The sequence below is a fragment of the Nematolebias whitei genome, chromosome 10 (assembly GCF_014905685.2).
Source record: "Nematolebias whitei isolate Nwh7 chromosome 10, NemWhi1, whole genome shotgun sequence".
Lineage (NCBI taxonomy): Eukaryota > Metazoa > Chordata > Actinopteri > Cyprinodontiformes > Rivulidae > Nematolebias > Nematolebias whitei.
Genome location: NC_056507.1, coordinates 12,124,835 through 12,152,610, shown reverse-complemented (window position 1 = coordinate 12,152,610; position 27,776 = coordinate 12,124,835). Strand labels below are relative to the sequence as shown.

Sequence of the window (27,776 nt, the reverse complement as noted above, 5' to 3'; positions counted from 1 at the left end):
GGAGTTTGGCCACTTGTCTACTAGAATAGTTTTATTACGAGGATTTGAAATGCACACAAACATCACAGCTGCTCCTCTTCAAGTAATTAAGTTCAAAGGAAGACAATGATCGTTAGCTTGGTCAGCACTAAACAAGCTCCAACCTGTTTGTGCTCGTTAATGCATAGACCCAGTGGGAAAGAAACACCCCCACCTCTTAACACACAGACGCAGCTTGTTTGTTCACAAATATTGTTCATCCCCTCCAGAATCAAGCAGCATCCCCAGCTAAATGAGGCCAATATAAATGGGTTAGATGCTCATCTGAGGCATCTGATATGGAAGTATATCTGCTCCGTCTCATGTGTCCAAGTCAGAGGAGGCAAATCTCCAAATATATTCCCTTATTAATCATGCATGTTTCACCACAGATAACAATAGACAGGGCTGGCCTTTCACAACTTTAATTAATTCATAGTTAAGCAAAATGTTATTCAAAAACAACAAAACTGTGCAGTGACAGATGAATATGCATTAAATATTTTACCTGCTCTGATCAGCTGGGGTCTTTCTGTGAGAAGTTTGCACGTTCTCCCTGTGTGTGGGTTTCCTCTGGTACTCTGATTTCCTCCCACAGCCCCAAAACATAAATATTAGGTTGTCAAGATTGTAAGCTGATGGTAGGACTGTGTGCATGTGTGAAATGTGTGTGTCTGTGTGGCTGTGAGATGAACTGGCTGTCTTTCATCTGTTGACCGCTGTCAGGCACCAGCTCCATGCAACACTACACAAGATTAAGTGGGTACAGACACTGAATAAATGGATGGATGGATCCCTTTTTATCTGGGTCTGTTACCTTGGTAACTTGTAATGCAAACCTAGCTTTACTATACAGTTCAACATCAGAAAGCCCTCCTCATTTAGAGCTGTGAAAACAGTCAACAGTCTTTGTGTCAGCCTGATGTTCAAGTTTAAACCAAGCTTTATAATAATAATAATAATAATAATAATAATAATAATAATAATAATAATATTAATAATAATAATAATAATAATAATAACTGTGTTGTGTATTGTCATCATTGTATGTTCCCATACAATGGCGAAATTGGCTCTTTGCATTTAACTCATCCACCACCAGGAGGAGCAGTGGGCGGCCTTTGGAGGCTCCCAGTAGAGCTGTCATTTCTAACCCGAACCCGGAGCACGGCCCCGCCCGACCCCGATTCGGACCAGGCCATAATAATGTGCTTAATGTGTGGGCCGGGTCGGTGTCGGGTTTTTTATTGCATCAGGAACACGTGTGGCCGACGATACAATATATGCAAACATGGCTTGCCATACTGCACCTGCCGCACGTGGCCATTTGACCGCTTGCTGACCCTTTGGTTGAAAGAGGTAAAAAGTTCAGTTAAGCTTCAGATGGACTACTGCCAGCGATCCATCAGCCCAAATGGACGTTCATTCAGCCGCTGCACTCATTGGACGTGAGCGCAGTCGAGACCCAAACAGGTGAGATCACAAAATATCCGACGTGTCACAGCAGAGTCCAATGCAGGCAGAAGCAGGGGAAGCATTTGAAGCACTTTGATGGCTCCTCAGCTCCAATCTTCTGCCCTCTCAGCAGCGCACATCTGCCAACTGTTAATAATAGTCGGTGGTATAAGCAGTCAAAGCTTAATTTAATATGTAGGGGGGTTTTCCCCGGGGTTCGGACCTGTAAGTACTGTTAAGTCGTCGGATTGGGTGGGGTTTGGAGATGACGTCTATGGGCTGGGGCCGGGTCGGATTATTTGGACCCGAGTGCAACTCTAGCACCCGGGGAGCAACTGGGGATGGGGTGTCCTGCTCAGAGACACCACGAGATGTGCATTGACTGGGGATCAAACTCAGAGTCCCGAGTCGGCTGCCCTGCCCCTACACTATCTATAATCATATCATGATTTGAATGTGATGCATGAAACCTAAAAGCCAAGATCAGATTGTCAAAACTACAATTTTATCCCCCATTTCTTTGTTTTCTCTTATTACCATATTTTTTGGACTATAAGGCGCACTGGATTATTATTAGGTGCATTAAGCAAAATAAGTTTGTTTTGACAGATTTTTGAGCACCGTGTACCACATACAATTGGTTCAAGGTCAGTAAGCACAGCCAGAATTAATACATAAGGTTCATCAGATTATAAGGCTCACTGTCGATTTTTGAGAAAATTCAAGGATTTTAAGTGCAGTTTGAAAAATATCAGAGTCAGAGTCAGAGTCAGAGTTTCTTTATTGTCATTCGCACCTCATGTGGTACATGTGGTGGAGCGAAATTATGTACACAGGGTCCCAGTTACATCCAACAATAAAATGTATAAGAAAAACAGTAATAACATCTAAGATATGAACTAAGAAATGCATCAACTAAATATACACTAAGCACTCATAACATAAAAACATTGAACATCAGCACAAACATGAACATGAGTCTGTGAGCAGATGTGCACGCATGAACACATCAACATTGAAACAGATCAGCAGCAACATGAAACAGATCAGCAGCAACATGATATGGTTTTTCACAGTGATTATTCTAGTTAGAGATTCATGAGTCTAACAGCCTCAGGGTAGAAGCTGTTCCTCAGTCTAGTGGTTCTACACTTAATGCTCCTTAACCTCCTTCCTGAGGGGAGTGGGGAAAAAGTGTGTGTGCTGGGTGGGTGGGGTCCTTCATGATGCAGGTGGCCCTCTTCCTGCATCTGGAGGTGTAGATGTCTGTGATGGTGGGGAGACTGATTCCAACAGATTTCTGTGCAGCCTTCACCACTCTCTGCAAAGCTTTTCTTTCTGCAGCTGTGCAGCCTCCATGCCAAATATGGTATTATTATTGTACATCCATTAAAAAGTGGTCATATTATGGTATAGTCTCCATCCACCCCACAACGTCAGATCTGTTCAAGATTTAACAAAACTTCATTCAAACTTCTACCACCACTAGGATTGTTGCGTGATCTTTTCATTACCTCAGCTTCAAGGTCAAGGTCACAAATCAAGGTAAAAGGTTATACAAGGTCTTTGCTTGTCTGGACCATAACTTCTGATCCGTTCAAGGTAATTTAATAAAACGTGATACACATTTTTACCACTGCTAGATGGAGTATTGTATAACATTTTCATCATCCCAGCTTCAAGGTCCTTCAAGGTACACTTGTTTTGTTAATGTCTTGATTTTAGTGACACTTACTGTTGGTTAAATTTAGGCCTCATTGCTTAGATTTTTAAAGCATAGTTTTAGTTAGACTTAAGAATCTAAACCATTTGGTACCAAATAAACAATAACTTGGCTTTAAATGCATTCCGACCTGGGCGGGTCCTGGAGGCCATCTTAGTACTAGCAAACTGTTTTTCCCCACTGTGGAGTATGTTGTTTGTGGGAATCAGTTTTGTTTGGTGGCTCCTCAGACTTCTTCAGACTGAGGAGCCACCAAACAAAACTTTTCATCTTTTGGATGAAGGACGAAATGTCTCAACAAAAAAAAAGAAACCATCCATTGTTGGATTATGTCCTGGATTATTGAGCATCCACTTTGGTGTTTCACAAATGTGTGAAACAATAGCATACATTTTTGTAGTTCTGGTTCACATGGATAAGTTTTTTTAATTAATTTCCTGAATTAATCTTTTGTTGTTATTGTTGTTCACAAAAATATTCTTAAAAACTGCGCCATTAAAAAAATAAAATAAAAAATAAATCATCCACTCAATGAAAATGAGCCAAAACACTGTAGGAACTATGCTAGGCCTGTATGTGATGCTGTAACAAAAATACAGCAGAAGCAGACAAAACGTGACTTAACGCTCACTGTATGTAAACAAATGGCAGTTTACAGTTCTCTGTACAGTTTTATAATTCAAACTGCAAACATGAGAAGAAAAAATGAGGATGATACAAGAGCATGGATCCAATCCTTTTTGTGGATCGACAAAGTGGAACATTTTCTACTATGTGTCATATTAAACCACAAGACCACAAAAGTTCAGTGTATTGAACTGTCAGTCATAATCTGTGAATGTAGATTTCAGACCCAGCATCAAGCAAGGAACGTCTGGATGAAAGGGTTTTCCTCGCCCTGTTCATATCAGTGTCCATTTTTTTTATTTGCGAGTCTTAAACTTTTAAAACTATTCCCATTTCCCACAATTTTTGAATTTGCATATGATGTAGTTGTTGTTTTCTACAATGTTTTGTGTTGCTGAGTTTAAAGAGAGATTAAAAAAGGTTTTTGGTCTTAGATTATTTGGTGTAATAATAAGAGTTACTTTTAAGTTCTGCTTTATTTAAGATGAAGTTATTGTTCAGCCTTGTCTGCTTGTTGAAATATTACCATACAGTATGTAAAGGTTTTGCTGACGATCTGGCCTCCGTGACACAAACATAATCTGATTATGTGTAAACGTGTTCATGATCACACGGCATGTAATCTGTCATTGTTGTGTTGTTTGTCACGCTTGGAGTCGTTGGTTAGGCAGAAGACTTTCCTATGATGTTGTTTTCAGAAGGTCCACAGGACAAAGAAAGAGTGGAGGTTGAAGAATTTTTTATTTTTGTTTAAAATTCCAATATTCCAAATTTAGGAGCTCAAAAAAAAATCTTGTTTCTGTTTTGGCTGAAATGACCCCCCCCCCAAACTTTGTTGTACTAAAATATAAATAAACAAATAAATAAACATTACTGTGTGGACAGTCAGTGCTGACATGAAAATGTCAGGCCTGGTTTGTTGCTGCAGCTCCTTGGAGCTCGATTGGTTCTGCCGTTTTGTTTTACAACAGGAACAGGTTCTCAGGTGAGTTTTGTTGTTGGAAATTCAGACATTTAAAAGTTTTGGGGTGGCTGTGGATGAGTGGTTAGAGTAGTCATCCTCCAATGCAATAGTTGGGGGTTCAATTCCATCAGCAGTCACATGCCAAAGTGTCCCTGGGCAAGACACTGAACCCCTCATGGCCTCTGATGTGTCCCATCGGTGTATGAATATGATAAATCACAGATTAGTCTCTTTAGAATGATTTGTTCAATTAGCTTTGTAGAGATCTAGTAGAGTGATGTATGAACGGGTAAATGAGGACACAGATTGTAGCGTAAAGCACTTTGAGTATTTTGATAAGATGCTATGCAGTCCATTTACTATTTCCTTCAAACCATTGAAAGTGTGGCCTTAGCACTATACTCCTTGGACATTTTTTCACGTGTAGAAGATGTGAATGTACATCCCAGTATGAATTCCTTGAAATATAATTTTCATATGACATCATATGTTAACAGCACAATCCAGTTCAGCAACGTTTTACTCAGTAGCTTCCTTCCCCCAGGCAGATATTTTCCCGTTAACACGGGCAGGTCAGCCGTTTATCAGTTTGTGGAGCTGCAGTAACAGATGCCGTGGATGTGTGTGTTTATCACATTATATCGATTTAGCTAAGACTTTTTATCCAAAGTAACTTACAAATGAAAGAGGAGCATAAAAGGACTCTGGAGTGGTTATTGCACTGAGTGACTTTGCAAACAGAAAAGGGTTGAAAATCTTTTCCGAGGAGTCTAAACATCCACAGAGCTCATTTCTGGTCAGTGGAGAAAAGAAAGCTCTATACACAAATCCATATCTGCTATTAATACACATGTATTTATTATTCATGCACCCAATATGATATCCATGTGCAGAAAGGAGATATTTGATAAAATATGTAAATGAACAAAACTGAAAAAATGTTGCTCACAGCAAAAATGTAATAATATTGTTCTCCGAACAAGCAGCAGTTTGAAGTTTTTTCCACTTCATCTTATAGTATCATGGTTGGATAGTCTGTTTAAGCTAAAGTATTGCCCGCCCCTTTATTTTTGGTGCCTTTACATGGCACAGTAAAAAAATCTCTCTGCCTGGATTGGTTCACCCAAAGGGACCTCACAAATGTCAAATAATGAGTGAAAAGAAGATACATTATTTGTACTTATTGTGCAGTCCAACTCCAAGTTTGATCAGATGTTTGGTTTAATGTCGAGATTTTCTGTCTGTGAAGAAAAGAAATGTAGAAATTTAAAAGTTTTTGCTGTCACTCTTTCACTGTCCCCAGAAAAAAATAAACTAGGTTACCTCCCTCAGGCAATCAGGCAGGGACCCTGGCTTGTCCACTTTCCAATGTGTGCATGCATATTAATTATGACTCCTGGGAAAGAACCTCTATACCGATATCAGGCCATATGTATTGGACTTAATGTACATATTTTGCTGTAACTTGAATATTGGAAATTAATAAAAATTTGGGGCTAGACTATATCTCGTGAGGTCAGCTGAAGGAGCAAAGACAGAATAAGAACAGGCTTGAGCTTGTCATGCAAATCAGTGTTGAAAGTGAAAATTAGCTTATGCCTTTTGTGACTTAATAAACCACAACCTCGAGCTTGTGATTGTGAATCCTTGCCATTGAGGCCAGAACACCTCCTTGTTCATTTACATACTGTTAATTAGTGAAACATTAATTAAAATCCCTCTCTTGAAATCTTGTGTGTCTGACAGCTTAGCACAAAATCCTCTATACTTCCATTTCTGTGCAGCTCTATATTTTAATATCTAGTGATAGATTATGTTTCTGGTTCTGTATGTTAGTCTTCGGCTCTTATGATGAGCCTGTGTTGACCTACAGAGATCATTTTTGTGAAGTTGTAGATTGTGATGTGCCAAAGTTCTTAATGGACAAAAAGTACGTCATGTTCTAAAATTTCTTTTTTTTTTTTTTAGTAGAGCACACTTTGAAACAATAAATACTTTCTACGGAGGCAATAAACTTCATGTGAGGTTTGTTTAATGAGTTAAACTTGGGTATTAATTATATAAGACATCACTGTTGTTGAACATGTCTAGTTTTCACTGCCTCTCTTAGTGCAGACAGTTTTTGTCCCCCATCGCAGAGCGAAAAAGGAGAAATTGGAAATGACCTCCATCCGTTCATGCTGACTATGATAACTTGAAAAATAACTGCGGTACCAACTTCCATTTTGGTGTGTGGCTGCATCTAGTGTAAGAAAGTTTCCTAATAAAATTGGGTTGTTATGTCAAAATCCAAGATGGCCGCTGCCATGAAATGTAAGCATGCCTCCCCAATTATTTGAGGAATCTATGCTTTCTAGTTTTTATTTTGCTTAAAAGTTCAGTTTCCTTAAATGACTGACTGGGGTGGCTGAAGATTATTCTATAGCGGCCAAGGCCACCTCGGCTCCACCACTGCACCTGGTGATGGATAGAATGCTCCCTCCATTCACCAGTATCTAGAAGAAAAAAAAAAAAACTACATCCATTTCTTTTTTTTTTACATACCCACTTGAATATATTGCACCAACATTATTAAGGTTTACCAACATTCCCTGTGCAATTCCAGTCTAGAAAAACACTTATTGAAAACTACAAACATCCATGTTCAACCCCTCAGCATACTGTTTCTTGTTTAGGGGATGAAGGACTAGAAAAACAATAATTCTACATTTTATTGTTAAACCAGCATAAAAAAAAAAACTTAAAGCTATCTAATTAAGCTTGAATCAATGCACAAAATAAAATACTTTGATTTGTGTCTTAAACTCCTGGTAATAATCAGTTTAATGACCTGAAAATCTGGCAGCAGGATGACTAAGTGGTTAGCACTGTTGTCTCACAGCAAGAAGGTCCTGGGTTCAATCCCCAGTTGGACCTGGGATCTTTCTGTGTGGAGTTTGCATGTTCTTCTTGTGCATGCGTGGGTTTTCTCCAGGTACTACGGTTTTCTCCCACAGACCAAAAAAAACATGCATGTTATGCTGCCTTCAGGCCCAGACCTCCCTTGCAAAATAGATCTGTGATCTCAATGGGATTTGCTTGGTTAAATAAAGATTGATAAATACATCAGTTTTTAATTTATTTTATACATTTTTGTATATAATGTTAATTTTTCCAGGTTAATTCAGGTTTATTGGCATCATCTGTCTTGTTCTGCATGTTTCTTTCCTCTATCCGTCTTTGTAAGCTGATCATTTTGTTTTAGACAAGGACAACAAAGATGTTGAAGATGCCGTAATCCTGCAGGAGCGATCAATACTATTGACTGCAGGGTGGTCAACATGTAATCTGGACTCTGATGAATGGGGTCAACATGGACGTTCAATGTTGTGTGTCCGTCGTTAATTCCACAAAGGAGGATCCTATTTCACAGCCATAATAAAGGGCACAACGTAACAAGCAGTTGCCCTCTGATTGACCTTTGTTGATGAAGTGAAAATGGTCAAAAGACTCATTGGGACATCGACCCTATATAAATAAAAATACAATAGCCACACCGATTCTGCTGATAATGTTCCTTTATTTCAGCTGCATAATTTAACTCATAACATCCAACAAAACTCAACATAAAAATGATGATATTTTTGTTTATTATGAAACTGTAGACAGATGTAATTCATATATAACATAGCAGAAAAACAAAAACCTGTAGTTTCTTGCAATGAGTCTTAATCCTGACAAAAGCTTTACACAAACTTTGCAGCTCTGAACTCGTCGCATGGAGCAGCTGTTTGTAATGCTGGCATTAAATGGGTTTTTGTAACACATCATTTTTCTGATGACTCAAAAGTTTTTCTGTTAAAAAGACTCATAAACAAAACAAGTAAAATAAAAGGACAATTTAAAGACCTGGCATTCCTTAGAGGAACGCATATCGTCCTCTTCCGTTCATACCAGAGTTTCAGACTATATTTATCTTTTGTTGAGAATACTGTGGTCATATCATGAAACCAACAGTGCACAATCTCATGCAAGATGGAGATATCTTGTATGATTCGTTAAAACTTGGTGTTTTGTGAATGATTGCCAGCTACAACGCAACAAACCTACACGCCATATAATTCACTGAGGTATAGTCAATGTTTTGTGGGCTAATGTTGATGAGGTGTAGCAGCCATCTTGAAGTGGATTGACTAATCAGTTGTAGAATTACAACCAATGAGAATTTGTGTTTTAATAAAACCCGTCTGGTGGTTCATAAGATATTTTGCCAACGGACAAACTGGGTTGACTCCAGCAGGTAATGGGCAAGGTTTTTTTCCTAACATGTGCTAAAAGTATGTGTTCAGGACAATGCTCAGCTACTACCACACCAAATTGTAGGTCAACATTTGTTAAACAGACAGAGTTGTAGCTGTTTTCGTGCTCTGCTGTGGCAGCCATCTTGAAAATCAAGTTGACATCAAAAAAGTTTTGTCATTTGTAGATGCACGTCTGGTTATTTCCTGAAAGTCTAGAACATCTCGTTCTGTCCGTCAGCAGCAAACTGGTTGGTCCACTTCTCACGTTTGTTTTTTGTATAGATACTCAGGAGTCTGACCATAAACACAAGAGACCAACGAATAAAGGCAAGTGACTTATTTACAATGTGTATGTACAGGAACTCAGAAACCAGCTGCAGGAAGAGAGACAGGATGTGTATGCTGGAAACAGGGGTGTAATGATTAATTGTGACTTGTGCGGCTTACTTGAATATTTCATTTTATAGAGTTGGATCCAGATAAGTATGGTGAGCGAGACAGACCAAGGAAAACCAGGTAGTAGGCGAGTATAGGCCAATGGTGGCAGGATGAACCTTTGAGCTGGATGGTGGTTGGATGGAGAGTAGTTCTGTTCAGCACCTTGAAGAGGGAGACAACTCAACAGGGAAGGTCCAGGTGCATGGAGGCAGAACAGGAGGAGAAAACAGTTTTAGTCAAAGCATAAAACTCTGGACCTAATCTAGGCTGGACACAGGACTGTAAATGGGACAATGTTCCAGCAGAGTCCAAATGCTTCCCAGGCTCTTAAGTACTGGAGTCTTCTCATCAAGGAAATGGTGTCAGCTGGGAATAATCAGCTCCCTCATGGCACTCAGGAAACTGAAAGCAAAACCTAGAACTAAAAAATCTAGAATCCCAACACCACTATGACGAGCAGTTATTTATGATAGAGTTTCTTGCAAGGTTTCAGACTGAAGAAGTCTTTTGGATAAAAGACGAAACTTTTCAACAAAGAAACTGCAAATCTTACATCCTACATCCTTCACCTTGTTTCATTCTGGTTCCTAAACCTAACAGGTTTCAGGAGTACCAATATGTGCACTTTAACATTAGGGATTTGAAATAAAGTAAAAGCACTCTTCAAACTCATTGGTCAATATTTGATCAGTCTTCAGATGGTTGATTACACCCTACAACTTTGTAGACTCTACTAAAAATGGCAATTTAAACAAAATGGCAGTCGCACCGTTCTTTACTGTCAGTTACAAAATATCCTTTAGCTTAGCCTGATTCTGCCAGGGTGTATTAATCCAGCTACAGTTCAGTCAAGGCAATGATTTATTTACTTCCACCATGTTCATTCAGGCAAATATCAATTTTACTGTATGGCTGGCAAAGATCTTCAGCCTTTACACTTTGAATAAACTCAAATGTTGCCCTTTTGTTCCCGACGTACTCAAAAATAACCATTGTTTAATTTAGCTTTACCCTCAATCTCATGTTTTATAAATGACACAGATGTGAGTTTAATATTTAAGAGTTTTTCAATCATGAACTCATACATTGCTGCTTGCAGCAGCAGAGAAAAATTAAACTGGATGGACTAAACTTGGTGCAAAATGTAACACAAGCAACACTAATAAGAATAACAACAAAAAAGGTTGAATCATGTCATCTGGACTTCGTAATAATAATAGTTGTAAAGCCGTGCAGAGCCTGTGAATAAAAAAAAAATATTATAGGTGCACAATGATGAAATAATTTCATCAATATTCACAGTATCCAAATAGCAAAATTTTAAACTTGAGATACATTTGCAGACTGCAAAACAAATTAACATCTATGTTTGGAGATTTTAAGATGACTTCAAGTGTTCTGGCATCGAAGTTGATTCTGTTTGTTATTTGTGGTCAAACTTGGCTGGTCAGTGTGGCGTACATTGGTGAGGAGGGAGGAGACAAAAGCAAAAAAAAAAAAAAAAAAAATAGACCTAAACTTGATGTGAGCTGATAAAACAAACTGTACTGAAGTCTGTGAAACCAGGGACTATAAATATACTGAGAAAAGATAACAGCTGACAAGATGCAGGTGTGATGATTGGTTAATGAGAAGCAGGTGTGATAGAGGAGAAACGGAAAGGTGGAGAAAGATACCAGAGGGTTAAATTATGAAGAAAGTTCAGCACAGCAGAGCTTGACAAAACCTGAAACACCTCTAAGAGGAAACAAGTGCCACGACAATGGTTCTGATGTTAAACTCATCCTGTAGTTTCTTTGCACATTCACATGAAAATGGGTCTCTGGGCCATCATTTGACAATTTATCACTTAAAAGCACAGTATGAAACAAATTATGTTACACGAAAAGAAAATTCAATATGCCAATAGTTTCCAAACTGCTTTAATCACAATTTCATACGATGATATAGATAACAGAGACGGTTTTTCTTTTCTTCTTAATATGATGGTCCCAAGTTCATTATTTGGAAAAACTACATGGAACAATTAAAACAATGTTTGTTTTTTCACTCTAACAAAGGTTCACATACATGTACACCTCCAGATGCAGGAAGAGGGCCAGCTGCATCATGAAGGACTCCACTCACCCACTTTTTGCGCCGCTCCCCTCAGGAAGGAGGTTGCGGAGCATTAAGTGTAGAACCACTAGACTGAGGAACAACTTCTACCCTGAGGCTGTTAGACTCATGAATCTCTAACCAGAATAATCACTGAAAAATCACATCATGTTGCTGCTGATCTGTTTCATGTTGCTGTGTTCATGCGTGTTCATCTGCTCACACAGACTCATGTTCGTGCTGCTGTTCGACGTATTGTTTTTGTACTACTAGTGCTTAGTGTATTTTTAGTTAATATTTTTCTTAACTCATATCTTAGATCTTATTACTGTTTTTCTTTTGCATTTTATACTTTTGTTGGATGTAACTGGGATCCTGTGTACACAATTTCGTTCCACCACATGTACCACATGTGCGAGAAGGTCCTGGGTTCAATCTCCAGTTGGACCTGGGGTCTTTCTGTGTGGAGTTTGCATGTTCTTCTCGTGCTTGCATGGGCTTTCGCCGAGTACTCTGGTTTCCTCATGTTAGGCTGCCTTCAGGCCCAGGCCTCCCCTGCAAAAGAGATCTGTGATCTCAATGGGATTCGACTGGTTAAATAAAGGTTAATAATGGTAAATGTAAATGGTAAATGGACTGTACTTATATAGCGCCTTTCTATCTAATCAAGATACTCAAAGCGCTTTACACTACAATCTGTGTCCTCGTTTACCCATTCATACAGCACTCAGATCTCTACAAAGCCAATTGAACAAATCATTCTAAAGAGACTAATCAGAGCTTTATCACATTCATACACCAATGGGATACACATTGGAGGCGATGAGGGGTTCAGTGTCTTGCCCATGGACACTTCGGCATGTGACTGCTGGTGGGTTCAAACCCCCAACTCTTGCATTGGAGGACGACTGCTTTAACCACTCAGCCACAGCCGCCCCAACAACAATGCAACTTTTCAGCTCTAATTAAATATGTAATTTAAACTGGATTTATTGTTGACCAGTTTAAATGGCACAAGGCGTTCTCTTAAAATCTAGTTCCCAGTTTTCTATTTGGAAACACGTCTTGCTAAAATATGTCCCAACCCTTAGAGTTCATCATTCTTCTGATACGTTCATCACCACCAGAGAGGCAGTGTAGCAGAGCTGCAGCTCGATGAATTCTTCTTTATTAGGTGGAGTGCACGTGTCCTTATGGGCTTTAGTTTGTTGCTTATAAACTATAATGCTTCTCATTTATTTTATTCATTGTGAACTTTAAACTAAAAAGACTGTACCATAAAAACGGATTTTGTCTAAAATCCCTATTCCCATTGGTGCTCCTTTGTAAGTCTGTATTGTTAAATTCTGCATTTTGAATTTAAAAAACTAAGCTCTGAGACTGTTTTATAAGACATGCAGACTGGTTTATTTAAGGTTTGGCAGGGTGACACTTTACTCTATTGCATTACTGTGACTTTTACATGAACCGCTGAGAACAAGTAAACCTTTACAGATAATTTAGGAAAACAAGCCCCTTGCTGTAAGTTGGAGGGCTTTGTCTCTTTTATCTCAAGGCATCTGGCTACATGCTGCATGAGCAGAAGTTATCTTAATGCAATGTCTTTGACTAGCGAACACGTTCGTTTTCCACAGCAGAATAAACGCATGTTTTTGTCACTTGGGTTCGAATGCACAGGTGAAATAATTTCTCAGTGAAATAAATAAATGTAAATACATTTGTTTAATTTAATATACACACTGACGTGAACATTTTTATTAGACTTTAAACACAGAAACAAAGCGGTAGTGAGAATATCAGGTTAGTCTGACTTTGTGATTAAGAGACAGCAAGACAGAAGTTTGTATCTCCAACCTGGCTGTGGCTGAGGAAGCTCATGTGTCCATACTTTGATCAGAGAAGATGGACTGTCCACACTCTCTCTGCTTTATTGGGATGCTTCAGAGATCCAGTGTAATTTCATTGGCAGAGCACAAGTGACCATAATACAAACCGCAGGCTTGATTTGAGTGCTCATAAGAGAAGTGACCGACACTCTATAGCCTGTACTCGGGAGTCTATAGTCTGTGTGTGTGCGTGTGTGAGATGGGAGAAGGATATTACATTATAGGTGGAGAGCTGAAGGTCTTATTTATCCAGCATCACTTTGCTGGCCTGCCTGTGTATGTATGTATGTGTGTGTGTGGAGGGGGGAGTATCAGGTTGCAAATTCTTGTGCTCCTTCCAGAACTCCTGTGTTAAACCTCCGAGCTGCACGTTCATCATCGCTGACTGAGCCTCAAAGCAACACGGACACTCCGCTGTCATCAGAGGTGGATTGTGCTTCTGTAACATGTGTATGAAACAACTCATCGCTCCGAGCGTCAAAGAATCTGGTTGTTTCTCTCTCTCTTTGTGTGCGTGTGCGTACGCATGCATCCGTATGTGTAAGCATCTTGTGTTTGTGAGTGCTTCAAGGCGTGAAGATACTGTCATCTGTGATGAATTAACTCAATTTAATCAATTTGATTTTCAAATATATTGAGCAGAAGACTCAGAGCAGCAGGCTTCAAATGTGTTTTAAGTGTGTGTGTGTGTGTGTGTGTGTGTGAACACTGTCCATATTACTCTAATTGGTCTTAATCAGCACAAGAAGGAGCACTTATTGACGTTTGAGTGAGCCAATGTTTTTTTAAGTGCAACCACTTCTTCTGGCTTTTAAAGAGATAATTTGTTGCTTTTAACAGAAACTAAATATAAACTCACCTTTTTTATTGTTCACTGCCGGAAGGAGGAGGGTGAGCATGTAACTGCTTGTGTCTGTGCATGTGTTTGTTAGCAAAACACTGCATGAGCTGCTGAATGAAACTCTCAGGTAGCCATCATTTGATTTACATCTACAACTGATTTGTTTTGGAGTCAATCTGATAGAAGATGGCCTCATACGCCACAGCTGATTGACAGTACCCAACACAAAAATGGCTTTAACTCAATACATTTTACAAACATTGAGCTAAAATTACATATGGAAGTAACCAAGAGTTGTTCACAACACATACTTGCAGTGTGGCATCTCACAGTATTGCATAACATTGTTCATAACGTTATTTTCAAAGTTAAAAACTACAACTGTCATTAACTGGCATGGATGGCAGAGGGTGATAGGGATTCTTTCAATGAATTATTATATTATTATTATAATACCGTTCAAGTAAACTATTAAATACTTTTACAGAACAATTTCAACTTTCCTGTAGAACTGTGTTGCGACTGCGTCCAAAAAAGAAGGAACTTTTTTAGAAAAATACAAGCAGTAGTATGCCCATGTCTGCCAACACTGAGGGATTTGATTAGTGAATGTTTGTAGTTTTTGAGATGAGTGTTTTTCTGGACTGGAAATGAACAGGGAATGCAAGTAAACCTTAATGTTTTGGTGCAAGATGTTCAAGTGGGTAGGAGTTACACTGAGTATAAGGAGAAAGGTTTTTTTTTCTTGTCTAAGGCAAGGCACAATGGCGGAGCCAGGGGGTGGCCAGTGGTGGCCAGATCAATCTTTGGCCATCCCCAAGGGTCACCTCAATCATTTCAGGAAAGTATACTTTTAAGCAATATAAAAACTAAAATAAAAATAACAAACTCAAATATAAATAAAACAATAATTATATATGTATATTTTATTTTTCTTTCTTCACTAGCTCTCGAACGAGGCGCACGCATTCTTTCCCGCTCCCTGTTTTCCTCCTGTTTTTTTGCTCTCTGTCTGTGTTTCGGAGCAACTCCTATATTTTACACATGTCCCGAAATGGAAACTACTGTTTTGGATCTGAACAACTGGACTTTTGACAAATATTACAAATTATTTTCAACAAAGTGACAGGGTCCTGGAGAACCCTCATCTGCTCGGGCGAGATGCATGCAGCTGGATAAATCTCTCGGGGGGGATGTGTCTACCTCTGCTATCAACCGAGGATGCTGAAATTGCCAATAAGTCAAGTCAAGTCAAGTCAGATTTATTTATAGAGCACATTTAAAACTGGATTTATAACAGGTTTCCTGTTTTTGGAATAGTCTGGATCCTGGTTTATCAACATACAAAGAAGACGGCTGAGCTAATTTGTACCTCAACAGGCAAAAAACTATGTGAAGGTTTGGTTCGTGCTGGAGGACTCAAAATCAGCTGATTTACGAGCAAAACTGTAAGTTGGAAGTGATTTGAATCAAATGCCACCTGCAGTTTTGGGACTCGTCAACATGAAAAACCATCTTGGAGAGGCTTGTAAGCACGGACCAGTAGAATACATCCTAATCTGGCCATTTAGGACCTTGGAAAGTATCAGTACAGACTCTAGGCTGACGGAAAATAGTCTGCCTGAATAAATCAACCATTGTGTTTGTTTGAATCTCTCCCCAGCTGGCCTCGGAACAGGCCAACTTATCAATTTCTCCTGGGACATGTGTAAACTAAAGAAAAGGTTCGTCTATCGCAACCCCCTAAACTTCCTCATAGGAACTTTTCTACGAGCATTATTTATGGATGAGAGAGTGAATTTACAAATCAGAGACTCCTGTAACTAACCTGGCTCGTGCCTCGGGGACACAGAGCTCACCTTCACACCATCACGTTATTTTCAGATGTGCTAATTGGGGAAAAGGGGCTTGGCGTGTGCGGATGTGAACAAGTTGTGAACGCTCTCATAGAGAAACAGAAGTAGTTAAAAGGTGATTTCAGATTCAACGAGTTTGAGCACAGTTTTATTGAAAACAGCAGCCGGATTACAATCCATAACCGTCAAGGATTGATTTTTACTGTAATATTAAATTCAATTATTTTGTGCAGTTTTTGCACGAAGCAGGTGTGATTAATAAACGCCCCTGAGATTTCCTCTCCGGTGTGATCCCGATCTGTGAGTGTGTCAAACCCTTTAACACGTTGTCATTTGGTTTTGTTTGAATCGACCACAACCTCATCATAATTTTATTATAAGCCTTAATCCTCAGCCACAGATATTTAGTCTCGGGCTGCTCTAAACCCTGAAACAGATTTTAGTTTTTATTGTCTGTCTCTCAGGTAGTTTTGGTTTTATTATTGATTCCATAATGTTTACTTTGATCAGCTTTAGCTTTTACACCAACAATACTCTGGACTTCAGTGTGTAAATGCAAACATGTGCCTTTGACTTTCAGAATTAAACTTTCATATAAAAACGTCCTGACAAGATGAAGTGAGAATGAACAATTCTAATATAAAAACTCAATACGTTCATTTTAGGACAACGTGGATCTTGGAGAGCTGATGTTCTCGTTGTGTTATCTCCCCACCGCTGGCAGACTCACCATCACCATAATCAAAGCAAGAAACCTCAAAGCCATGGACATCACCGGAGCCTCAGGTTGGTGCTGACGGATGGAGGATGTTACAGTTCAGAAACAACGTGGGAAGAACCCACAACTGCTCAAGTGTTTGATTATTAGTGATCTGAAAGAGTGTGAAAATGTGTTTTTCAGTTCTCTAGACCTTACATGTCTCAAATAAAAATGAATTTGCCAATATGGCTGAAGCAGAATGGCTTCACAGCAAACAAACTAAAAAACAACCTCCAGACACTTTAGCTTGCACAGTCAAGAACACCCAAGTTTTGTTTAATTCACAACTAGATTTTTAGCCAGATGCTTCAAGTTTTTGTCTTTTGTGATGCAGTTTGGTCACACTATGTGCAAGATTGTCTGGTCTAAGAAAAACGACTTGACAAGTTTGCCTCTTCCCTTTCTATCATTTAATACATTTAAACAGGGGTTCTCAAACTTGTGGGGTTCAGGGACCTTACAGGGACCCCCTCATAACCCTTGTGTTTATTAAATAATTTTCTTCAAGTTGTCTCTTTAATGCAATGGAAATATTTGTGTAACACAAATACTTAAGACCTGTTCTTTAATAGTGTTTATACAACTTTTATACTTTTAAACATGGGGTATTTTTTCATTCGATACACAATTAACAAAATCTTTCATTTCAACTTCCAAAAATTACAGTGTTGAGAAAATTAACAGCATCAAAAACCACTTTAAAACTTTACCTATTCACATAATGAACATCGCCACTCTTCTTCTATTGTCACATCAGATTATTACAGAAAACTCTTGACATAAAACTGAACAGAATCATAACAGCAGTAGTCGTACAAAGCAACAGGGCTTGATTTGTAAACTGATTGATGCTGGAAAGCAAATAGTGATGGGGTGGGGGTGGGGGGGATCTGGGGTCCTCCCCCAGAAAATTTGAATAAAGTAGATGCGATTTCCTGCATTTGAGTATTTTAACGGAATGATTAACATCTACATGCTTGTAATAAACAAACAATTTTTTTTTTTTTTTGTCGGAACCCCAGGCACCAGCTCGTGGACCTCCGAGGTTTGAGAACCACTGGTTTAAACAATATGAACCTGATGTTATCCGAGTTTGTCTTCTCACTTTCTTAGTTGAAAAGTTACTGATGGACATGTAGCGTTATCATATTTGAGCTCTACCATCTTAACGTTTAGTGAATGATGTCTTTCAGATCCATACGTGAAAGTGTCCCTTATGTGCGATGGGAGGAGGCTCAAGAAGAGAAAGACTTCGACCAAGCGGAACACGCTGAACCCGGTGTACAATGAGGCCATCGTGTTTGATGTTCCCCCTGAGAACATCGATCAAATCAGCCTGCTCATCGCAGTCATGGATTATGATCTGTTTGTACATCCAGACACCCCCCTATGTGGAGCTTTGACCGATAAACACTAAATCTCAAGGTTTTATTCTCTGCTGTCCCGCAGGGTCGGACACAACGAGGTGATAGGTGTCTGTCGGGTCGGCAGCGAGGCTGAAAGTCTGGGGCGAGACCACTGGAACGAGATGCTGACGTACCCCCGGAAACCCATCGCTCACTGGCACCCCCTCATAGAGGTGTGTTCCAAAGCAAATTACAAGATAATTTATTTTTTACAGGACAGCGCTTCACATAAAAGAGTGAAGACAGTTTATTTTATTTTAATACAGTGCCTCATTAATATGCTAATTAGAACTAAATAATAAATGTATCTACGCTAGCTAATATTGAATCATATTAAAATTATCCCACTCCCCCCAATAAATAAATAAATAAATAAATAAACAGTTTTGAAAATGGAAATAGATGAAAAGATGAGGAACTACAAACACATTTTTGCATTGATCCATAGTAAAGATAACTCCCTCATGGCAGTAAATCTAATAGAAAGACATGATTTGACAGTAAAGATGTTTTACCAGAAATAATTAAATCTGCATCAGAGAGGACCAAGTTAAAAATCACTAAAATATTTAGGATTGATCATTTTATAACTTTAAAATTTCACATCAATTTGCATGTTATTTTCCCTTCATTGATAAATTCAACTTCTAATAGATACTCCGTAACATTTTCTCCAAAAGACGCATGAGAAGATCACGGTCAAAATCTAACAAATGTATAGCGCCGGTATTTGGAAGTGGGTTTCATCTGTGTAGTTAATAGTAATCAGTGTGTTACCTGCAGCAGACAGCAGTCGTCTCAGTTGGAAAAATCAGAGAGAAATTCTCATTACTGAGTCACACAGAGTCTATTCATTAGGGGCCTCTTTAAGAACAAATTTAATCTATTTTAAATAACTCAAACTATTAAATAACTTTAGCAGAGCAGGTGAACGTTTCATTGTAAACTTTACCACTGTGTCGCTTTTGCATCATATGATTATTTACATAAACATTTATCACTATTTAATAAAGATTGGCCATGTCGAAACAAACTTTTTTTTTAATACAGCCACTGAAAAACAAACAGTGTTAAAAATAGTTTATGCAACAGCACAGTAAAATCTAATACATCTTGTTATTGACGTTCTTGTTGTTGTAAAAGTTATAAAATTATTTTTAAAGGTGCCTATTTTTAGCTAGTCATTAGCTTGGCTCCCCAATAAGAGTTTTTCCTTGTCTTTTTCCAAACAATGATTGTGTTGACGGTTATCTACTGCAGGTAAGATACTAGCGATTAATCACTACTCCATTAACATATATATTTAAAACATCTGAACTTCACTGAGCAGTTTTTTTAGCTTTAATGCGCTGGTGCATGTATTCCCACACAATACTGGAAGCTTTGAACTCCAGTATCTGCAGCTTTTTGAACTGAGAAAGATAGGATGGGAAGCAAAACGTCTTCAACTGGTGAACAGAAGTCCAGTTTTTATTTTTATTTTTTATTAACCATGTGCTGGGTGACTGAGAATCAACACCAGTCTACAATGTTGATAAAACAGGTACGTTCATTGTGACAGGTATAATACCACATTCATTTTCTCTGCTGAGTTTGATTTTAATTGTGACGAAACAGACTTCTGGACACGTGAATCTTTTGTTACATGCTTGATTTTTTAAAAGCTATTTCAAAAGTTAGCATACGTTTTTACAAACACGAGGAAAACATAGAACTATTACCTACTTATATTGCAAAAATGTTTTGTTTGACTTTAATCTAAATACCAAATCCACTAGTAGTCACTTTAATGGATCACTTCCATGCTAATGAGTCTCATATTCTATGTTGACATGTTCAGTGTTCCATTTTGAGGTACGATGTGGAAAAATAGAAAGAAAACAATTACGTAACCGGAGATACTGCATAACCCTCGTGCATATTTGACTTGTTTTGCTGTGATTGCCACCACTGAGGCGCTGCTTTCAGAGACAGAGAGGTGGCTACATTTACAGAGCCGTTTCTATTTCTGAATCCCCAGCCCACACTCATTAAAAAAACAGGGCATGCTAAAACAGATGCTGAACCAATTCATGTAAATTCATGTTGAGTTGTCAGAGCTTATTATAGTGGTATTCGTCTAAATGGGTGAAAAGCTGAAATACCACTAAATGGATAGCTGTCCAAGTTTCAGCCATGACACCCATTTGGATTTGTCAGAATATTTTTGCACCGTCTCGTCTTTGCAGAATTTAAAGTCTCCAGCTAGCGAATGTTTAAGGTTTCTTGACATGTTTAGCAGTTTTTACTCCTAGCTATGATGCTAACTTGTAAACTCTTCTCTTCATAAAGTATGATGTCTCCAGACTTAATTTTTTTCCCATCTGAGGTTTGGTGATGCTCACTAAAAAAGAACTCCTGGGATATTTTTCAGTCCCCAATGAAGATTCATGCACAAGCTTTTTTCCCCAAAAGATTAATGACATTACCATCTGAAATAAAGCCAAGTAATGCATAATGAGCATAATCTATTTAGATTATTCGCCCTCCAGATGGCCGACGTCTGGATCTTTGGGATGAACCAGTCTTTGCCGTAATGTATTTTGGGGTTTAAAAGCCACTGGGACGTTATGTTTAGAAAATAAACGTCTCAGTTTCTCTGATACCCCCTCAACATACAGAATGACCACTGGTCTGGGTCTGGGTCCAGTCCCCCGGCACAAACAGAGTAATGTTGTGTATGCTGTTCAGTGTCAGGAGGGCTGTGATCAGTCTTATTTCGGGGAAACTAAACAGCCACTGGCCAAAAGGATGGCCCAGCACAGAAGATCAACATCATCAGGCCAGGATTCTGCGGTTTACACTCATCTCCAGGCCAGCGGTCACTCTTTCAAGGATGAAGATGTTCACATCCTGGACAGAGAGGAACGATGGTTTGAGAGAGGAGTAAAGGAGGACATCTTTGTGAAAAGAAATCGTCCATCATTAAACAGGGGTGGAGGCCTCCGGGTTCAACTGTCCCCCTCTTACAATGCTGTGATTGCTAGTATCACTCAGCCCTCTGTGAACAGTAAACAGCCATCAGTGTGCTAATGATCCATTGTTAGGCTGATGGTCCTTCTTGAGCATGTGATCAGCTGGTTTTGGTTGTCAGCAGCAAACTGGTTGATCCACTCTGAGAAGGTGCTATTTAAGAGACTGAGCTGAAAACAGCACCTCAGACTGAGGAAGTCTCTTGGATGAGAGACGAAACGTTTCTAGATTTCTTTGTTTGTGCGTAAACAGTGGCCACAGTGGTGTCACATATTGGTTTTTGAAGTGGCACTTGTAAGAAACTTTACTTGCATTAGTCAGATTTGTGGGGGGGTTTTGTCACTAAAATGCTCCCATTATGACAAGATGAAACTGCAGGGAGAAATACAGGCTATAGAAAAATATGTTCTGCTGTGAAGGTCAGTTCTCCGTCTCACACCTCTACGATCTGCTTTGCATGAATCATTTCATTTCAGATTTACACAGACAGATCATCTGAAACGTAAAACTAATACCAGTGTTACTGTTCCCCAGATTATACAACAATTATACTGGAATGTCCGAGTCAGTCAGTCAGTAGACTGTCTTTATACTTATATTTTATAAACTCCTTGGTAGAGACACATGCTAACAAATACTGTGCGTCCATCAAATGATGTTCTTTTCTGACGCCATTACCAGCAGCTTTGAGCTGCAGCTGCAAACTCTGAGATCACAGCTAATGGCTTATTTGTATAGTTTTTAAAAGATCTCCACAGAAGCCCCGAGGGAGCTTGGATGGCTGGGCTTTTCACACATGAACACACACGCTCAGACACCGAGAGACATGGATCCACGGGAACGCACATGCGTCAGAGTTTGACACGAAGAATCGACATTTATTAACAAATGAATCCAAAAACATGCACATTCAGCATGCACACTCACAGGTCACTGACCTCAGTGCTTCTCACAATGACCATTAATAATTCAACCACTTGATCTTTAAAAGCGTGGCTGTGAATAAACACACGAACACAGCAAAAACATGAAACAAACAACAACAAAATGCTCCCGGATCCCCCTGGGTAAATCACAGCCAGTGCTCATGCTATTGGGTGGAAAGGAAAGGATGCACAGAGAGATGAAAGCTTAGTGTCCTCCACTTTGTCACATGAATGAGTGGCTGAATAACAAACAGGCCCAGCGCAGGGACCGCTCATTCAAAGAGGGCTTGGTGTGTCACAGTCACCTCTGAGCTTAAGTCTCTGGCCTTTGGGTCCCACAGGGCTGACTCCGGTTCAACTGCTTCAGATCTGTCAACCTGCTCCTCGACAGGTGAAATCTAGATCAAACGACTCTACAAAAATTACTCTTCTAAGCTAGTTTTTTTATTTAGACTCTTTTTTTTTATGCATCAATTGAATCTATAACTTTTAAGCCTTTGCTGCACGATTGAGCCGGCTCCAAACTGACCCCAAAAAGTGGTTAAAATATTTTTATGTGGAGTAAGTGGTCATATAATTCTTTAATAAAATGTAAACAAAAATACTTCCTGTTGTTGCGACTGAGCTTGTGGTTAGAAAAAGAACTGAACAAGCACATCGTGTATGTGACGTTATAGTTAATGAAAAAGAAATTTCAAATTTCATCGCTAGCGTTGTCTGATTTTTATTTGTCCAAATTTGTAAACTTTCTATCGTCCCAACCAAAACTTCTATTTTATTTTAATATGATCTACAGTAGTGACTAAGCCAGATTTGTGCACAAGCTGTAGCAAAGAGGAATTAATCTTTTTCATTACATTTTAAAATATAATAGAGTAGAAATATTTACGGCAGAGTTTACACTAAATACAGATTTTTTTAATGCAGCTAAAGTAATTCAAATACATTTTTCATTTATATCTTGATGAGATCAGAGTTCTGGATTGGCTTTGGGTTTTTGTTTACTGCTGGGAAAATAGATATTTTCCCTTCTATGGCTAAATTAATTACCTGGTGCAAGGACATATCTCTTGATACTTTTATTGTAAAATATTCAATTTTTAAGAAGGAAAAAAAGAGTCATCTTTTTAAAAAAAATATTGGTTTCTTTTATTTGAAAAATGAAGAATGTTCATCTAAGCAATGTAATAAGTGCGGACGATTTATTACCTGCTCTGTGTAATTTAAGGTGTTCCCTGAACAGCAGGAGGATAAAGAAAGAAATGACAACGTAAGAACATCTTTGAAGAGGTTATTTTAATAGTTATTGAACCTAATCAGTATCAGCAGCAAGTCAAAATGTAAAAATTCCTCCTAAATTACCAAATCTAAACTACTATTAAACTTTTCAGACAAATCAAAGGAAACGTTCTTTCAGCTTTCAGCATGAGCTCAAAGTTTGCTTATCTGTTGATTTTGTAGGTTCTCACATTTGAAAACGTTAAATGATTATTCAGTGTCAGTTTGTAACCGACTTCTTTTGTTGTGCACCAGTGGGTTGGACAGGGAGCGACAGTGACCGGAAGCCAAGGAGGATCCACCAACTCCCTGAAGGCACCTTCATCACCATGACAGTCACACACAGACGAGCAGCCTCCGGGTGGTGAAACGTTGGACGATGCCACTAACCACTCTAACAGTAGCTATAGGTCCTTACTAAAACTGACTTGTCATTAGATTAAAGTAAGTTTTAGAGACGCTTGAGAAGACTAACCCCCACCCTTCTATGTCCCTTTGTGTCTTCACAACTAAAATCTAAGTAACATTCCAACTGAACCACCACTATGGTCTTATTTGTCATATCATTCCGTTACTAAGAAGGTGAAATTATCTTACAAGTTGAGTGCTTGTTTTATTGTTTTGTCTTTATTATTATTATTATTTGCCTTTGCTAATTGCTCTTTGTGGACCAAAATGACTTCTTCTTAGGTAAAAGTGTAACGCTTCAACTGTTAATTTGAGTGACTGGTTTGTTTCCAACGGCCGAGTATTTAAAATGAAAAAAAAAAAACTGTAACAGAAAGAGTCGGGTAACACAGAAGTAAAAAAAAAAAAAAGTGCACCGTTGTTTAGATTAATTAAATTTAAGCCTTTTGTACAATTGTTAAACTGCTGTGTGTGTAGAGTGATCAAATTTTAACATGCACATTATGTTGTAATGGCAGACAGAGAAGTAAACTACCTTATGGGAGTAATACATTATACAACCCAATACATGTCTGCTACGTAACAGTCATGTACTGGGTACTCACATGGTACATACATGGCATGTACTAGGTACTTATAAAAGGTACAGACTGTGTACTTACTAGGTATGTAAGTGGTTCTTACCTGATATGTACTGGGTTCTTACCGGGTAAGTATGCATTACATACCTTGTACGTACAGGCTACATACCAGGTATTTACAGAGTACGTACCTGATACTTACAGGGTATGTACTGGATACATACTGTAAACGTATCTGGTATGTAGTGGGTATATACTTGGTACTCATGTGGTACATAATGTATCTAGTGTGCACAGAACACATAGTTGGGACTTACAAGGTATTGCATTTGTAACAGGTGCTTAGCAAGTACATGCCAGATATTTTCCAGGTATTTACAAGGTATATTCTGGGTACATGCAAGGTATGTTAAGGGATATACCTGGAACTTACATGGTATGTACCGATCCATACTTTGTACAAACCTAGTATGTGCTTGATAGGTGCAGGTTAACTAGTCACATCAAAATACTGCCCAGTCTTTGTAGATAAGTATTTACCAGGTACGAAGTAGGTACTTACCTATTACCTACCGGGAACAAACCTAATACTTATAAATTGTATCCTCTGCAAGTACTAGGTACCTACTCAGTAAGTACCAGGTGAGAAGCATGTAAATACAATGTACAAACCTAGTAAGTACCAGGGAAGTACTGGGCTGTATTATGGGTTGCTGTCCTTTGGTTTTACCTCAAAGGAAAACTTTCTGCACATTTTCTGTGTTGATTTGCCACAAGAATGTGTGAAACATGACAAAAATCATCTTTCATTTAGTGCATGTTAAATTGTCATACTTTGTTAACAGCGTTTGGTCAAAATAAAGTAAATGTAAACCTGAAAGTTGGTTCCTCTAGCAGAATGGCAATCAGCTATTGTCTTTGACGAATTGACACAGGTTCTCTGTGATCTCTCATCTTTTGGTTCATTGCATCCTGAGTATTCATTCTGCAATGTCAAATATTTGTTTAGTGATGGTTTTACAGAAATTACAGAAACTGAACCAGGAAAAAAGAAATACATAGAGCACGTCTTAATTCAGAAATATTCACCCACAGTAGGAGCATATCACAACACATTACCACAAACTCAGGAAAACAAATTAACCTACAGCCAAAAGGTCAATATGTACCCACAATGCATTGCAACTACAGTAACATACTGTAAAAACAAAATGTACTTGCACTTGGTGAACTGACAGTATTTAGCTTTAAATTTAGCAGAAGATATTGTATAGTCTCAATTTAAGAAATATTAGAAGTGTCACAAAATGTGTGAACAAAATCCAGTTAATAGTTGGCAAAACTTTCCCAGCATATTTGAATTTGTACTTAAAGCTACATTTAAAATTTTTGACCACTTGGACAAAGGAGAACAAGCTGTAAACAAAACCATTATGTACTATCATAAATCTTTGCCATTTAGTGATGTTTCCATAAAAAACAACATTATCAGTCGTGGTTCCTCTAACGATTCAACTACAGCTGCGACTGAAACATCTGGCGCATTATCTGATTAAATGTCTTTTTTTTACGTGCCATTTGATGCTGGGTTTGCTTGATCAGAAAATGGTTGCAGAAGCTGATGAGAGCAGTAAAATAAACAGAAAAGGTGCAGACTTTAAGCAGTTGTTGAAATATTCTGCAGAGCTAAGGGGGACTACAGAGAAACACCTTTTATAACACAGCTGAAAACTGATTTAATCTAAAACAATCAATTAAAAATCATTAATTGATCTCTAGTTTTACACTTACTGAAAAAGTTCCTTTAGTGTTGTAGAAAAAGACTAAATTGACATGCAATAGTATTTTGCATGCAAAGTTAGTAATTATTTCAAATGAGCTCACTTGCAGAACAAGGAAATGATGGCTCGTGCACGCATGCAGCACTGTCAACACATTTCCAAAAGCCAGATTAACAAAAAACAAACTTCTATGAAAGACTATAGTATTATTTTTTTTTTTTATGAAAACATCAACACTCAGATGTAGTTGTGTGGGAAATCCAATGTGCCTTTGTCAAGTAAAGACCCACGAGGACAAGAAATCCACACATAAGAAGCTGATCACACTGAATCTTGTCAAAATTCATTTATTTTTCAATGAACTGAGTGAACTTTGTTAAAACACTTGGAGTTCTTCGGCTGTTCTTGAATTGGGACCACTCTGGTTTGTTTTAATGAGTCAGCGTTTGTTTTTAGATTGATATCAGTATCATGTCTTTGTATTGTCAAAAATGATATTTTTTCCTGTTTACAGGAACGATGCATGCATCATTTTTCTGTTTTTTTTTTTTAATGTTTTTTGCTGTGAGATACTAATCATGCTGTAAACACAAGATGTATTATGAACGACTGTGTAAAATGCCCTTTCAGATGTTATTAATAAATATTTGTTTACATAACACTGACTGCATCAGGGTGAGATTGATTGATGCAAAATCATTTATCACAACTTTGGCTTTTTTCTCTTCTCTTACTTTGACTGAAACCTGTCTGAAGAGTTTGTGACACGCATATAGAAATTAAAACAAAGACCTCACAGCAGCTGGAGGGCGAAATGTTAACATCTGTAAGCAGATGTGACTCTCAGAGTCACCTAGCTGTAAAGCTGTAAACTGCTTTTGAAGTTAAAATGTATCCAAGGGGTGAACATTTGTCAACTTGCATATTTCTCTCTGAGCATCTTCTGTCCTCTCAGCATGGGATTTGAAGAAGTTCCTCTTTTTCTTCAAAGGAAACAATGTCCACCACAACAACATCTTACAAAACTGGCAAGGCGTATGTGCAAAACATTTTATAAGCAATTTCTGTAAAATTACTAGCTATATTTTGTATGTCTCTTAGAAACATTTTAAATCATTTTCTAAAGTTATGTAACTTTTTTATCACCGCAGCGTTTCAGTGTTTAACAAATGTCCTTCACTGTGGCCATTTGAAGTTACTACTTCCTGCTTGCTTTGCATTTCTTGAATCTGGAAGGAATGCTGTCAGAGACTGAATGATACTGAAAATCATTAAAGGGAACTCAACTAAAGTGTTCCCTCAAAAAAAAAAAAAAAAACATCACTATCCATACAATTAGGATCCTATTACTGACACAAATGTCCCAAACCCTGATTAATAGGCATTCTGTTGTTCACTGCAGTGGAAAAATCTTTTAAATTATTTATTTATATTTATTT

General features: G+C 38.3%; 1 protein-coding gene across 1 annotated transcript in view; it reads left to right on the top strand.

Annotated features, from left to right (window-relative positions):
• syt9b (synaptotagmin IXb) overlaps positions 1-24,113 on the top strand; it is a 54,444-nt gene extending 30,331 nt beyond the window's left edge. The window contains exons 5-8 of the mRNA XM_037682639.1: positions 16,851-16,971; positions 18,139-18,310; positions 18,395-18,524; positions 23,823-24,113. Of these exons, the coding sequence (XP_037538567.1) occupies positions 16,851-16,971; positions 18,139-18,310; positions 18,395-18,524; positions 23,823-23,900 (501 nt within the window). The 3' untranslated portion in view covers positions 23,901-24,113. The remainder of the gene's footprint in view (positions 1-16,850; positions 16,972-18,138; positions 18,311-18,394; positions 18,525-23,822) is intronic.
• Positions 24,114-27,776: the final 3,663 nt, after the last annotated feature.